This window comes from Neophocaena asiaeorientalis, unplaced genomic scaffold (genome assembly GCF_003031525.2).
Source record: "Neophocaena asiaeorientalis asiaeorientalis breed wild unplaced genomic scaffold, Neophocaena_asiaeorientalis_V1.1 scaffold418, whole genome shotgun sequence".
Classification (NCBI taxonomy): Eukaryota; Metazoa; Chordata; class Mammalia; order Artiodactyla; family Phocoenidae; genus Neophocaena; species Neophocaena asiaeorientalis.
The window spans coordinates 6,036,903-6,051,104 of record NW_020175731.1 but is presented as its reverse complement, the minus strand read 5'-3'; the positions used below and the strand labels follow the sequence as shown (position 1 = coordinate 6,051,104).

The following is a 14,202-nucleotide window of genomic DNA, read 5'->3' as shown; positions in this document are numbered from 1 at the left end:
AGTTGGCCCATCCTCTCAGAACTGCAGTCCCAATGGGAAAGGAAGGTTTCCCAGCAGAGTTGTGGCTGCTGCAGTCCCCACATCTATAACTGTATAGAAAACAGGGGTAAACACACTGAGAGTTTGGTGGTACTTGCACTCTGGTGTTCTTCCCCAGTTGCAGCTCTGTGCATCCTGTCTGGGGCTTATAGCTGCACTCAGTGGGAGAGACAGGATAGAGTGTGCTTTCTCCATCTCACCTGGAACCGGAGCCCCTGTCAGTGTCCGTGTTTGTTCTTTCAACCAGCCTGTAATTCTTGGCTATTTGTGTGAGGTGCTCCTGGGCACTGAGCATACCAGGATGAATACAGCACAGCTGTCTCTGAGGATTCATTCGCACATTTAATTGAGCGCCTGAGGTGTTTAAACAAGTAGCCCATTTTTCTTTAACCACCTGTTCTTCCAGTCTGTCTCATTATTCGTTAAAGTAAGTAAAATAAGGATGAGAGAACAGCAGTTTGGGTATTAGTATTAATCATGTAGACAGAACCAAAATTGTACTCTTCGAGTTTCATTCTTTACCCCCCCCAAAGGATTTTTAAAAATTATATAAAGTCCTCAGCAAATATTTTATATATGTAAAAGTATTTAAAGATCATAAGTAGGTACATGTGAAATTATGCCTTTAAAATCCAATCTGTATATTGACAGCCAGGTGTATTTTCTTAGTGTATGATCATTATCTGATGTTTACCTTGCTAATTTACAGCACCGGAAGCAGTATACAGAATACACCCTTTTGTGGACTCTGTATACTCTGGCGTCATCTTGTTTCAAATCCTGACTCCACCGTTTCCTATTCATGTAACCTTGGGCAAGTTTGATTGACCTTTTTGTGCCTCAGCTTCTTCATCTGAAAATGCTGATAATGTAGCACCTATGCCATAGATAGAGTGGGTGAGGATTAAATGATTCAGTACATGTGGGGTATTAATACAGTGCCTAGCCCACAGTAAGCTCTGAGGAATGTTAGCTGTGATCACTGTGAAGGGCAAAAACTTGTTTCCTTCATAACACCTTTTGTACCAGGTTTGACTGCATTCAACGTTGGCAGGCTCCATAATTCACAGGTTGGTTTTTAAAAGTTCAAGACTTGTGCTCTTCTTTATAAATCATTGGCCTGATTTAGTCACAATAATAGAACCTAAGCATGGTGATGTGTTTCTGAGCATCTTTTCTACGAAGGGACCATCTGGTTAAAGGACTTTAGGCAGTGATATAAGTATGTGTCATTTGTCAAAGCTTCTCCCTGCAATAATTACAGATATATAATCTGAGTGCGCACCTGCCGTACTTCTAAATCTTGTTTTTTCTACTGTGGTGTTCTTAGCCATCCATATTCTTATTATACATTTCGTTTTAGGTCCATGTGCTAACTTTCACTGTTTACATGTTGCTGCAAGGCCTCACCAACAAGCTGCAAGTTGGGAATTTGGACTCTTGTTTGGATATAATGATTGAGGTAAGATTTAGAGAAAGGAATTCTAATTTTTTTTTAATAGGTCAAAGAACACAAATCAGTTCACAAAATCAGAAATAATAGCCTATAAATATGAAAGTAATGTACTATCTACTATCTCATCTCTTAGGCTAGCAGAGGTTTAAAAAGTTGAGACTTAAGTGATGTGAGATGGGCACTCTGTTGTTGCTAGCAGGTCTCGAGCTGGTAAAATCAGAGGTGTGGTCTGGAGTTTGTACAAAAGTATATTCATTAGAGCTTTATTTAGAATAGTGAAAAATTAATAACAATTTAAAATCAGATAATATGATAATTTGGGGGGTAGGATTAGAAAGACATTAAATTTGGCACACCATCATTTGTTTATTCATTAAAAATGTAGACACTACATTTTTAATTAAATGCATTACTTTTGATAATTAAGTTACAAATATGAGAATTTCTTAAAGAGGAATTAAGCTACTCTTTGATAATATCAAAGAAGTGCCTGTTTATATATTATACAATTATATATGTAAATCTACCTGGTATTTTTCTTTTGTTTTCCATTGGTGTAAACCTTGAAGTGTTTCTGTATTTGTTTTTTAGTAATTGGTCCCTAAACTACATTGAAAAAAGTAAAATCTAATAGAAATTCCTATTGTCTAATTTTAATCCTTGACTTGGACATAGCACGCATTTTCAAAGACTGCTTATGTTGGCATAAGTTGCTGAGTGCACATAATTGCCATTGGCTTTTTTTCTTTTAAAGATTTTTAACCATGAGTTGTTTGGTGCCATTGCTGAAGAAAAGGAAGTAAAGCAGATCCTCTCCAAGGTCATGGAGGCACGAAGAAGCAAGAGTTATGAGTCTTATGAAATCTTGGGCAAGTTTGTAGGAAAAGATCAGGTTACAAAACTTATCCTTCCACTAAAAGAGGTAAGGACTTGAATGTAATGAAGGGGATCCCCACCTTACGGTACCATGAGTTCTTGAAAAGAGCCTTGAGCATCATGATCTGCTTTGGTGCTAAGGGCACCAGTACCACGTGTCTGGCAGCTCAGTGGATTCTGGTTCCGCTGATTCTGATTCTTGGATTCTGATCCAAGAATCAGAGTCCCTGATATAAACCATGAGATGCAAAAGGAAAGGCGACAGGAACTGAACCACAGGTGAATTATTGAGCTTGGTCCCGTCAGCAGCTAAGAACATAGCCTTTGGAGTCAGACTGCTGCTCCCAGATTGCCAGGAGGAAGAGAATTGGCATTTATTGAACAGACACCCATGTTCTTAGCACTGTGCTTCATTATCTCTTCTAATCTGCACAACCGTCCCCTGAGATTGACAGTACCTCTGTCTTACAGATGAGAAAATTCAGGCTTAGAAAGATAGAAAGGAACATGGCTAAGGAGAAAAGTCAGGATTTAATTCCAGATCTTTCTGATCCAAATCTCACACTCTTTCCACCATTTTCATTCTGCCTTTCCTGTTGGGCAGGGACTGTCATTTACCTACCTTCATAGTGTTCTCTGTGCTAATTCCACATGTTTGATGCTAGATTAACTCCCTAATTGTTCCTAGAATGCATTTAGCTTATCTGAGCCTGATCTAAGAATGTTAGATATGTTTTGAGGATGAAAAGGAGTTGACAAAGCACACTTATTTTCCATGTAAATTATCAAGTCCCTCCAAGGTAATCAAAGTTACTAATCCATGTCCTGTGCAGGGGAATAGCTATGACATGCTGAGGGTTGTACTGGGGTTGATGGTGCTGGGGTCCCATTAAGTTCCTCTGATTTGGCCCAATAACTAATGTACAACCCTGAGGCCTGGCCGTCACACCACTTCCTTAGCATGGTTTCCTGTGAGTAATGACTGCATTTTGTTGATGTTGTGTTATGTGTACATGCTTGCCTATAAACCACCCCATTTAATGCACTTGGAAGGCTGACATCTTCCAAGTGTCACATCCTATCTCCAGCCCTGCGCCCAGACCTCATCAACAAAGAGAGTGCCAAGGAGGCACAAGAAATCCAGCGGCATACACAGCTGGCAGTGGTTATCTCTGGGGCTGAGGTCATGGGTATATTTGACTTTATATGTTATATCTATGTTTGAAATTTTATTAAGAATGTGTTTCTTTTTTAATCAGCAAAAAGCACATTTTAAAAAGTAAATATATAAAAGAAAACTACTATTATAACAAATCAAACTGCAGTTCTGTGTTACCTCAGTGTGCATTTATATCTGCCTTTAGATCTTGCAAAATACCACGAGTTTAAAACTGGCCCGGAAAGTTCATGAAACCTTACGTCGAATCATAGCAGGATTACTTGTAAACCAGGAAATGACGGCAGAATCCATTCTGTTGCTTAGTTACGGTTTGGTCAGCGAAAATCTACCCCTGTTAACAGAGAAGGAAAAGTAAGTTTGAAAAAAAACAACAACTGTCCTTTAGGTTCATACTTCTAATAAGCCATTCATTACTCAATTACTCTTAAGTGGGTTCATTTAATAATTTGCTTTAGTAGGGAAAAAAAGGTATGTTTATCTGAGTTGTAAGATGGTACTACTTTGTGGTGTTTGGGCTGAGGTCCTTCCAGGTAATACATGTCAACACGAGATTGTTTCTGCTGAATGCGGTAGCTGTGAAGGCAACCAATTATTTTGACATTTACTTAATACCACTTTTGTTTTAGATATGTATTGAATCAAAGTTGGGATAGACTTAAAATATATACTTCTTGTTCTGATCAGAGATTTAGACCTCCAAAGAGTTTAAATACCTTATTTGTAAACTTCCTTTGAATTTTGCTTCTGTAGTCTGAAAGAGACTCCTTGGCATTTGTTTTCAGAAATCAAAGGAAGGGAGTGTCCCCTTGCTGTTTCGTCTTCATTTAAATGTGTGTTCATCCCTCTGACCTCTGTTTCTGGGGTTCTAGAAACTTGGATCAACAACCTAATCATCTCTTCGGTGTCTTGTGGTTAAGGGGGGAAAAAACCCACAGCAGAGAGCACATTATTTGGTACTGGACTCACTTCACCAGAAGGGGCCATAGTAGCTTCCAGGGATGCAGCATGCAGTGTGCTTTCTACTAATTTTCATTCCACTTGATTGACAGAAATCCAGCAGCCCCTGCACCAGATCCACGTCTGCCACCCCAGAGTTGTCTTCTGCTCCCCCCAACTCCAGTTCGAGGCGGGCAGAAAGCTGTTGTGAGCAAGAAAACCAACATGCACATATTTATTGAGTCTGGACTTCGGGTAAGAATTAACCTTAAAGTGAGACTTGCTGCACACAGCGAGTCTGTGCCTTTTAATCCTCTGCTGAATTTCCAGTACTGCTCGTTTCCGCTGGAAACGCTGGTACTTTGATGATATAACTTTCTCAGAATGAATGATTCTGACCTGATATTTACAGTGCCTTCACTGTTGCTTTGCCCATGAGTGTGCAACTCTGAACTACTCTAAATTTTTTGAAAACACAAATTTGATCGTTTTATTGTATATATTTTTTTAATCCTTCATTGGCTCCCTTTTTTCCCAGGAGAGAGCCCTGTCCTTCATTTGGGCCACAAGGGCATAGCCTCATCCTGTACACGTGGCTTCCCTTCAGTTCTCTAAAGTCACCACACTTTTCCCACCCCAGAACCTCACCATCTACTCCTCCCTCTGCCCAGGTCCCCCCAGAACTCTCAAAGCACCCTGCATTTCTAGTGAATCATTCCCTAGAGTCTGTCATCCTGGCTAAGATCCACGAGGGCAGTGACCCTGCTGATCTTGGTTACTGCCATGTCCTTCATGCCAAGCCAGTACCTGGAACCAAAGCAGATGCTGAGGAATAACCATTTGGTAAATGAACTTCGAATCTCAGCTGCACAGTGAGCTCCCACCTTCTTCACATACTGAGACTCCCCCAGGTGGTTCCCCTTTCTTCACACTTTTTATAATTTCAGATAGAAGCATCTTAACATTTCACATTGGCCTCTTAAAATCATTTCACCTTTACCTCACTCATTTGGTCTTAGGGGCAACTGATGTGAGGTATCTTTTCAAATCTTCTAGCTGTTGCATCTTAGTCTGAAGACTTCGAAGATCAAGTCTTCAAGTGAACATGTTCTGGAAATGTTGGATCCTTTTATGTCTCTCCTCATAGACTGCCTGGGTTCCATGGACGTGAAGGTGAGCACCTGTTCCTGCACGGGAGCTGTGTCATGCAGTGTACCTAGAACTTGTTTCTAGGCTCATACTTTACAAGATGATTGAGTTTTTAAAGAGATTTACAACATCATGAACCACCTCTGTTCTCTGTGTTAAATTGCTCCCTTAGCAGCAATTTAATAATACTAGGTAGCGCTTAACAGTTGTAAAAGCCCTTCATTTGATCCTCACGACAACTTCATGAGGGTGAGTGGTGCTCTCCCCATGGCGGTAGTCATCATCTCATCATCATCATCCTTGTTGCTACCGCTCGCTGCTGTGAATCCTCATTAACAACCCATGGAGCACATATTATTAATGTGTCTCTTTCATAGATGAGAAATCCAGGCCTTAGGCTAAGTGACTTGCCCCACATCACAGATCTAGGATGTCAGCCTCAGTCTGCGGACTCCGAAGCCCACACCTTTCCCGCTTTCTCAGATTGCCTGTTTTACAGGAAAGGTGCCAAGAGGTTAAGTATTTAACATCTCTGTGGTCAAACAGGTAATAAGCTGCAGAGCTGGGTTTTAAGCCCTGGTCTTTTTGACTCCTGAGCTCTTTGCTTTATCTTCGTCTAATCCAGCCCAATAAGGCCATCCCAGCAACCAGGGTGTAGGGGTGTATTAGGTAGAGGTGAACCAGCTGGTCTAGGTAATCTAGAAGGTTTGGCCTGGAGGTTCAGGGATTCTTTTGTAGTCACTCGGTCCCAACACATTTTTTCATACCTTTGGCACTGCACTTAACTATATTAAATTATAGATCATGGTTCCCATGCTTAATTTCAGCTATCTGCTCCTTAAATGCGGAAAGGCATCCTTTTTATCATCGTATTTCTAACACTCTGTAGAGTGCCTTGTGTACATAACACAAGCTTAATAAGAATGGATTAAATTGAAGTACCATTCTAGAAAATTGGAAAGGCATTTATAATGCGTTTTTCAGGAAAAAAAATGCTAAAATTAGCCAGCCCATCTAATCATTTACCCATAATAGGTTAAGAATATGAGCACCTTTTCTCACTTGCTTGGGATGTACCTTCACTTGCTATGGAGAAGCAGTAAGTTCTACAACAGGGAAGAGGAAACGTGCCTATTTCCTTACACTTTTAGCACAGTTCTCCCTGAGTGGCCTGGCAGAGTGCTTCGTTCCTTCAACTCGATCGCTCAGTGTCTACACAGCCTTAGGTGCTGGATTGTTGAGTTTGGTCACTTCATCACTCGATTGGCTTTGTCTGTTTTTCAGGTGATCACAGGCGCTTTACAATGCCTGATCTGGATCTTGAGGTTCCCCCTGCCTTCCACAGAAACAAAAGCGGAACAGCTAATGAAACACCTTTTCCTTCTGCTGAAGGACTATGCAAAACTCGGGGCTGCCAGGGGCCAGAATTTCCACCTGGTGGTAAATTGTTTCAAGGTGAGGTGTTTTCACTTGCGCTTAGAAAAAGCCAGGACCGGGATTAACATCAAAGTTACTTTTCCTCATCATCTTTTGTGGTCGTGGTCAAAATTTCTTCCAGATTAATTTGCTAAGGCCAGAGTGTTGGTATCCTGTGTGAAAAAACATTGCTGTTGTATTGAGTCCTTATCATTCCACTGTACGCTGATTTGTGGGATGTCCTGGCTGTTAACCTCAGTGTTATAACTTGCAGTGTGTGACCATACTTGTGAAGAAAGTGAAGTCTTACCAGATAACTGAAAAGCAGCTTCAAGTTCTACTAGCATATGCTGAGGAGGACATTTATGATATTACAAGACAAGCCACCGCGTTTGGTCTTCTGAAGGTATGGTGTCACCAGAATGTTGGATTGTGCAGTGAATGAGCCTCATGTCAGGTATTTAGAATAACATGGAACATAGTGTTCTGACTAGCTGTAGATAGTTCTGAAATTAATTTATAAAGATTATTATGATTTGGTTGATTAATTATAAGCTAACATAGCTGCCTATTAAAATGTTGAAACACGAGCTCTATATTAAACTTCCAGGGAATTCTGTACAAATGCATGTAGTCTGCTTATATGTATCATAAACTTGACCATTTTAACCATTTTTTAAGTTTATGTTCTTTTTCTTGTGGAGGTACTTTCATTATGTTTGAAAACTGCCTGTGACCGCTTTTAACATCAGGTCAGCTTAGTAAACAACAGGCCATCTGCAGTAAAACATGAAATAAGTATGTGTTTTCCTTTTGTATTTCAGGCCATTTTATCAAGAAAGTTGTTGGTCCCAGAAATCAATGATGTCATGCGCCAAGTGTCCAAGCTGGCAGTTTCTGCGCAAGACGAACCTGTCAGAGTCCAGTGCAGACAGGTTTGTAGAGAGAGCTTATTCCCGTGGCAAGGGCTGGGCCCTGCCTCTGTTCGGTTTTTAGGTAGACAGATGTCAACACTGAATTCTGCAGACTTTGTGTCATACTGTTGCTTTATTCTAAGACTCAGGAGCCCATTCACATACCAAATGTAAGGCCATTTTTCGGTATAAAGAGCATTTTGAATATAGCCCACATGTGGCATATTTCAGATGGATGAAGAAACACATTTTCCTTCTGCAGCGTGATAACCTGCAGCAAAGATTTCCATCCAGTGGTCCAGTCATTGACCACTTAATGTGTATCAGTGTGTACCTGGCATTGCTGGAAGAGTAGTTAACAAAATTTTTATAGTCCCTGTCTGTCCTATAGCAGAGATGCGCAAAGCAGAAATCCCACAAGTAGTTATTAAATTACAGACATCCTAAGTGCCAGGAGGAAGAAAGTACTGTTGTATTTCATCACTTACAAGACACACCATTACTTACGTACCTCAAAGGAAGGGGAAAAAACTATGACAGTGGTAAGATGGCATCAATTGTAAGACATCCCAATTTCAGATATGTTAAAATGTGGAAAACTGTGCTTCTTAAAATTGACAAAGTATGGAAGAGCATATGATAAGAGCATATGACATGGTGGAGGACCGTCCTAATGTGATAGTGGGGGAAAGCTTTCCTGAGGATTGGCATATAAGCAAAGTTTGGAGGAAGAATAAGGCTTAGCCTTGCAGGCTAAGGAAGATAAGCCTTGAAGTGGGTAAGAGCTTAGCTTGTTGAAGGTGAATGACGGGGGAGGGGGCCAGATCAGGCAAGACCTTGTGGTCTTGTTAAAGATTTAGGGCTTTGTTCTAAGAATAACAAAGAGCCAGTGAAATCAGTAGACAGAGGAGTGACACTAGCAGATTTGTGTTCATACATTTGTCCTGATCTTATGAGTGCATATCAACCCGGGAAATGGAAGGGTCTGAATTGGAAATATGAACTCGGAGTTAAAGGAGGGCTTGGGCTGCGGAGGCCATCTTTAGAAAAAGTTAACTCATTTAGCAAGAAGGAGGGTCAGCTGCTATTTATTAAGTACTAGCTGCACGCCCAGCACTTTACATACATGACTTCTGTTTGTAACTATCCTTCAAAAGAAACAGTACCACCGTTTTATGGTTGGGGAAAAACAGGCCTTGGCAAGTTAAATGATGTGCTTAGTTCTCACAGTTTATTAATAAAGGAAGCTGAATAATACAGCAGTTTGCAAGCAGAGCCTGTGGATGCAGATAGGCTAGGCATGGGATTCTGGCAGTGTCACCCGAGCAGGTTGCTTACCTTCTGTGCCAGCTCCATTCTCTTCATCTGCAAAATGGGATCATATTACTTACTTCCTAAGGAAGTAATGAAAACCAACCAAGAATCACTTAACCCAGTGTTTAACACAAAGAAGTTAGTTAGTAAATGCAAAAGTTGGTAGTATTATCACTATTATTGTCATTCTTATTTCAGGGGAAATACAGGGTTGAACCACAGTCCATACTCAGTTCACCACAGCCTCCTATCAGAGAGATGAGCTGAGATTTGGAGCCCTAAACAACCATGCTAATGATGGGCCAGGACTTGACGCTTAATCAGGCAAGACCTGAGGAAGTGAAGTGGGAGGAGAGAGGAGGGGCACAGTTCTTGACTCAAGAGGTGGACTTCACCTAACTGATCACCCTTCTGAAAGGTCTTTGTAGCCTACCAGTGTGTCCCAGAAAGCAGCTTAGGAAAGAGGAATCCTGGAGGGACAGGATCCAAATAATCTCTTGTGTGACTTCTGTTCCTAGGTTTTTCTGAAATATATTCTTGACTATCCCCTGGGGGACAAATTGCGACCAAACTTGGAATTCATGCTCGCTCAACTGAAGTAAGTTGAAGCCATAAACTACACAAGGCAGTGGGGTAGGTTCTTCTCTCCTTTCAGTGTGTGGACTGTCTTGAAAAGAACAAAGCCGAAATGTAATGGCACATTTTTGAGGATGCTATCCTATGAATCACTGACTTGACTGTCAAGCATTGTGCATGGCTTCATATAGCAGTTCTGCAAGCTGCTTTTCAGTTCACTCTGACCATCGATTGTCATTAGAGTCCACTTAGGAGAACAGTAAAAATCTAACAAAATTACATTTACAACTGCATAGTAGCATGGTAAGTACATGTATTAAAATTGGGAAAATGGAGGTTTTTTTCCACTTTTTAAGAAATAGACTGGCACTTTGAGACAACATTTTAAATTCTTAAAAATAATTACTGGTAAATTTTAAAGTTACTAACAAGTCCTTCTAATGTTCTTACCCCAGTTATGAACACGAGACCGGGAGAGAGTCCGCCTTGGAAATGATCGCTTATCTCTTTGACACATTCCCTCAGGTACCGTGAATCACAAAGACAAACTCTGTGTTTGTTAACAAGCTGTGGCTCCCAGGAGCCCAGGGTCCTCTGTTTGTGAGACATCTGTGAGAATTCCAGTCTGAGTGTGCTCATAAGTGTCTGTTTTCTTTCAGGGACTGCTCCACGAGAACTGTGGAATGTTCTTTATTCCTCTTTGTCTAATGATGGTGAACGATGACTCTGCCATGTGTAAAAAGATGGCATCCATGGCAATCAAATCCTTACTCAATAAAATCAGCCTTGAGAAAAAAGATTGGCTCTTCGATATGGTTACCACCTGGTTTGGGGCAAAGAAGGTTAGGGTTGCTTTTAGTCATATGGCAAAGAAAAGTCTGAGCTTTTGGTGTTCATACTTTAAATAAGAATACATATTATACATCGTTGAATTAATTTTTCCCAAATAGCTCTGTTGTTTTTACTTGATTATGTTAATAATATATTCTTACAGTAAAATTTCAGAAAATATAAGAAGTTACAGAGAGTAACAGAAATCACCTGTATTCCCACTACAAGGTCAATGTCACCCAGTTACTCTACATGAATGTATTATAATTTACTTAACCAATCCCCGTTGATGAATATCTTTGTTTCCAGTTTTGCTTATACAATTTATAGGATGTAACTTTTGCCGATAATTATAACCACTTGCTGACTCTACCCTCATCATCACTGGCCCATCTTTGTGGAATATAAACAACACATGTCATAACTTAATATTGGCTTTAAGTATTAAAATCAGAATGGGGTCGGGGGGCTGAAACGTCTTCCTTTTTTTTTTTAAATTTAAAAATGAGAAAAAATGTATTATTCAGTGGATACCACTTTTTTTAATGTTCTGGGTGGTGAAGATTTCTCTATATTTTTCATGTTAGCCACCAAAAATCCACATTGTGTTGATTTCTGGTATCATAAAGAACTACTGAGGACAGAGTCATGCCCACCTTCATTTTACAGTTTTGGAAACGGCTCCCCAAGTTGTGCTGATATTGTCTTGTGATGGTTTTATTTTCGATAGAGCTTAAATAGACAGCTAGCTGCCCTGATCTGTGGCTTGTTTGTGGAAAGTGAAGGAGTCACTTTTGAGAGAAGACTTGGAACTGTTCTCCGTGTAATTGAAAAGGAAATTGATCCTGAAAACTTTACAAATGTAAGTTATTTGCTAGGGAGTAAAACTCTTGCTTATTTTAATAGTTTTACTTGTGGTATAGCTAATAGATTAAATATTATTTGAGTTCAAAAATTATTTTATTAATAAAAGCAAGAACTCAGTGTAGTTCTATCTTCTTTTTAAAGTGAAGATTAAAGTAAGTTATCTTCCACAGTATATGTCGATCACAGTTTCTTAAGCCCCCCAGGAGACAGCAATGTCTGGAGGCATTTTTGGTTGTCACAACTGGAGGGTAGAGGGATGCTACTGTCATCTAGTGTGTAGAGGCCAGGAATGTTGCTAAACATCGTCTAGTGCACAGGGTAGCCTGCCAAAGCAAAGAATTATTTGACCCAAAATGTCAGCAGTGTTTAGGCTGAGAAACCCTGGTATAGATGTACATCCTGGAGTAAAAATGTCCATCAAATACTTTGAAATTATTGTCTTAATTGATTTAACATCCCTCCTAATTTTAGATCATGGAAGAGACTGAAGAAAAAGCTGCAGATCGCCTTCTATTTAGTTTTCTTACACTGATAAGTAAACTCATCAAGGGATGTAATATTGTTCAGCTTATCAAGCCCTCTGAGACTCTGAGTAAAATCTGGAGTAAGTATTTCCTTTTTATTTAAATCTAAAAATAAACACTTTAGAAATATATAATGTCAGGGGAAAAGTCCATGATAAAAAGATTTAAAAGGCCCTTGCAGATTGATTACAGTGAAAGTATTTTTTTCTGGGGGAAAAAACAAACAAATAATATATGCATGTATATATGTATCCTCATAAAAAATATATTTCATTTATAAATAAGAAAGAATATTAATTATGGACGAGTAAAAGAAAGGAAAAAATTTCCCAAAGTCCTCCTTGCTACTTGATGATTATTTGTTATACACTTCCATCCAGTCTTCCTTTTGTCAAATAACCATAGGGGTTTTTTTTTGAGGTTGCATAATTCCATATAAACTTTTATATCCTGTTTATACCTAAGTAAGCATATTATAGTACTATAACATACTTAGTAGATATCCTTTTAAATGGCTATAAATAATCCATAGTATAAATGTGCCATAATTTACTAAACCGTTTCACTTCTGTGGGAATATTTAAGTTATATATTATTTAAATGAAATAAAATAAAATAAAGTTCATTTCTTTAAATGAAAAATAAGATCCTGGAATTTTTAATTTAACGTTTTAGTTTTGATTAATCAGTAGGAAATAGACATTGCAATGAATGTTTTAAATACCCACTTGTTTTAAGAGAACTCATATGATTTTATGAGAAATAATCCAGTTACTAAGTTACTATATGGCCTACTCTGGTATGGCTCCACTGAGATAATTACAAAGGTTCATATAGAAAAAAAAGTAAAACCATCTTCATGAAATAAAGCAGCAGAGACTAAAACTCAGATATGAGGTGGCTCTGCTGTACTTTCCAAGTGTGGTGTGTGGAGAATGGCCCTGTAGCATAAGAGTATGATCGTTAATGGCTTATCCTTAAGATAGTTTAAGGGGTCATGTTTAAGGATATGAGCTCTGGGGCCAGATTAAGCTGGGGCCCAGGCTTGGTTCTGCCTGTTACAGCTTGGCACGTTACTTAGCTCCCTCTGGAACCATAAAATGGGAATGACAGTTCCAACCTCACAGAACTGTTGTGAGGTCTAAATCCGGTAATATGTGTAACACGTTTAGCCTATGCCTGGCACATAGAACACCTCAATAAATGATACCTTTCCAGTCAGCTACTTGGAGCCACTGATTTCAATAGTTATGAGAAAAGGATATGTACCCATGTATATATTTACCTTAATTTTAGTTTAGAAATTGTAGTTGTCAATGCTACCTTATCTCCTTGAGTCTTCAGCTAGTTCTTATGAAACGGGTCTGTTTTCAGGCTGACTCAAAGCTCTCTCGTATCATTTGCCATGGTAGAATTGGTTCTCTAGCTGCTTCCAGTCTCTCCACGTCACTTCCGGGAAGCAGGGGCTGTTTTGTTCATCTCTGATTCCTGAATCCAAGCACATAATAGACACTCAAGAAACGTCTGAATTAGTCACGCTCACCACCACAGAGTCAGGAAAACCTTGACGTCTGAGGATGCGCTTTGGCTCCCTTAGGTCACGTGCAGTCCCATCTGAGACATCCGCACAGCTGGGTGTGGCTCACCGCAGCCCAGATTTTTGGATTGCTCTTTGCCTCTTGCCAACCGGAGGAACTTATCAGAAAACGGAATGTCAAAAAAACTAAAAAGAAACTCTCGGAACCTGTAGCAATCAGCTTCCTAACAAGTGACCTAGACCAAAAGGTATGTTTTCTCTAAGACTCTTTCCTTCCCTCATCTACATGAGATGTTCATTCTGGTTCCTGTAACTGTCTTGGGGTTGGCCTTGGGATAAACTCTTACAGTCAACAACTTGATGCACATGTGGATCCATAGGAGTGTTAGTAACTAGAGAGGGGTCACCCTCAAGTCCAAGGTTTTTCAAAGATAATTTTTAGACCATTGGTCTAGTCAGACTTTTGATTTGCTTATTTAGCATATTTATCTTCCATTATATATTTAAGTTCTTTATCAATACTGGCAAATAAGATACTGTCCGTCTTGCCTCCTTCTGTCCTGCCTCCATAACTTTGTTGATGACTT

General features: G+C 39.6%; 1 protein-coding gene across 2 annotated transcripts in view; it reads left to right on the top strand.

The window, feature by feature from the left end:
* The window catches only part of UTP20 (UTP20 small subunit processome component), a 90,318-nt gene that overhangs the window by 70,747 nt on the left and 5,369 nt on the right, over window positions 1-14,202 (top strand). The window contains exons 44-57 of one of the 2 annotated variants that reach the window (XM_024732102.1): window positions 1,403-1,501; window positions 2,250-2,417; window positions 3,736-3,902; window positions 4,601-4,742; window positions 5,544-5,660; window positions 6,921-7,091; window positions 7,327-7,458; window positions 7,877-7,987; window positions 9,799-9,878; window positions 10,312-10,381; window positions 10,516-10,698; window positions 11,418-11,549; window positions 12,026-12,158; window positions 13,676-13,863. In XM_024732102.1, the coding sequence (XP_024587870.1) occupies window positions 1,403-1,501; window positions 2,250-2,417; window positions 3,736-3,902; window positions 4,601-4,742; window positions 5,544-5,660; window positions 6,921-7,091; window positions 7,327-7,458; window positions 7,877-7,987; window positions 9,799-9,878; window positions 10,312-10,381; window positions 10,516-10,698; window positions 11,418-11,549; window positions 12,026-12,158; window positions 13,676-13,863 (1,893 nt within the window). Of the gene's footprint in view, window positions 1-1,402; window positions 1,502-2,249; window positions 2,418-3,735; window positions 3,903-4,600; window positions 4,743-5,543; window positions 5,661-6,920; window positions 7,092-7,326; window positions 7,459-7,876; window positions 7,988-9,798; window positions 9,879-10,311; window positions 10,382-10,515; window positions 10,699-11,417; window positions 11,550-12,025; window positions 12,159-13,490; window positions 13,616-13,675; window positions 13,864-14,202 lie in introns of those variants that run through there. The other variant, XM_024732103.1, reaches the window with a different exon arrangement.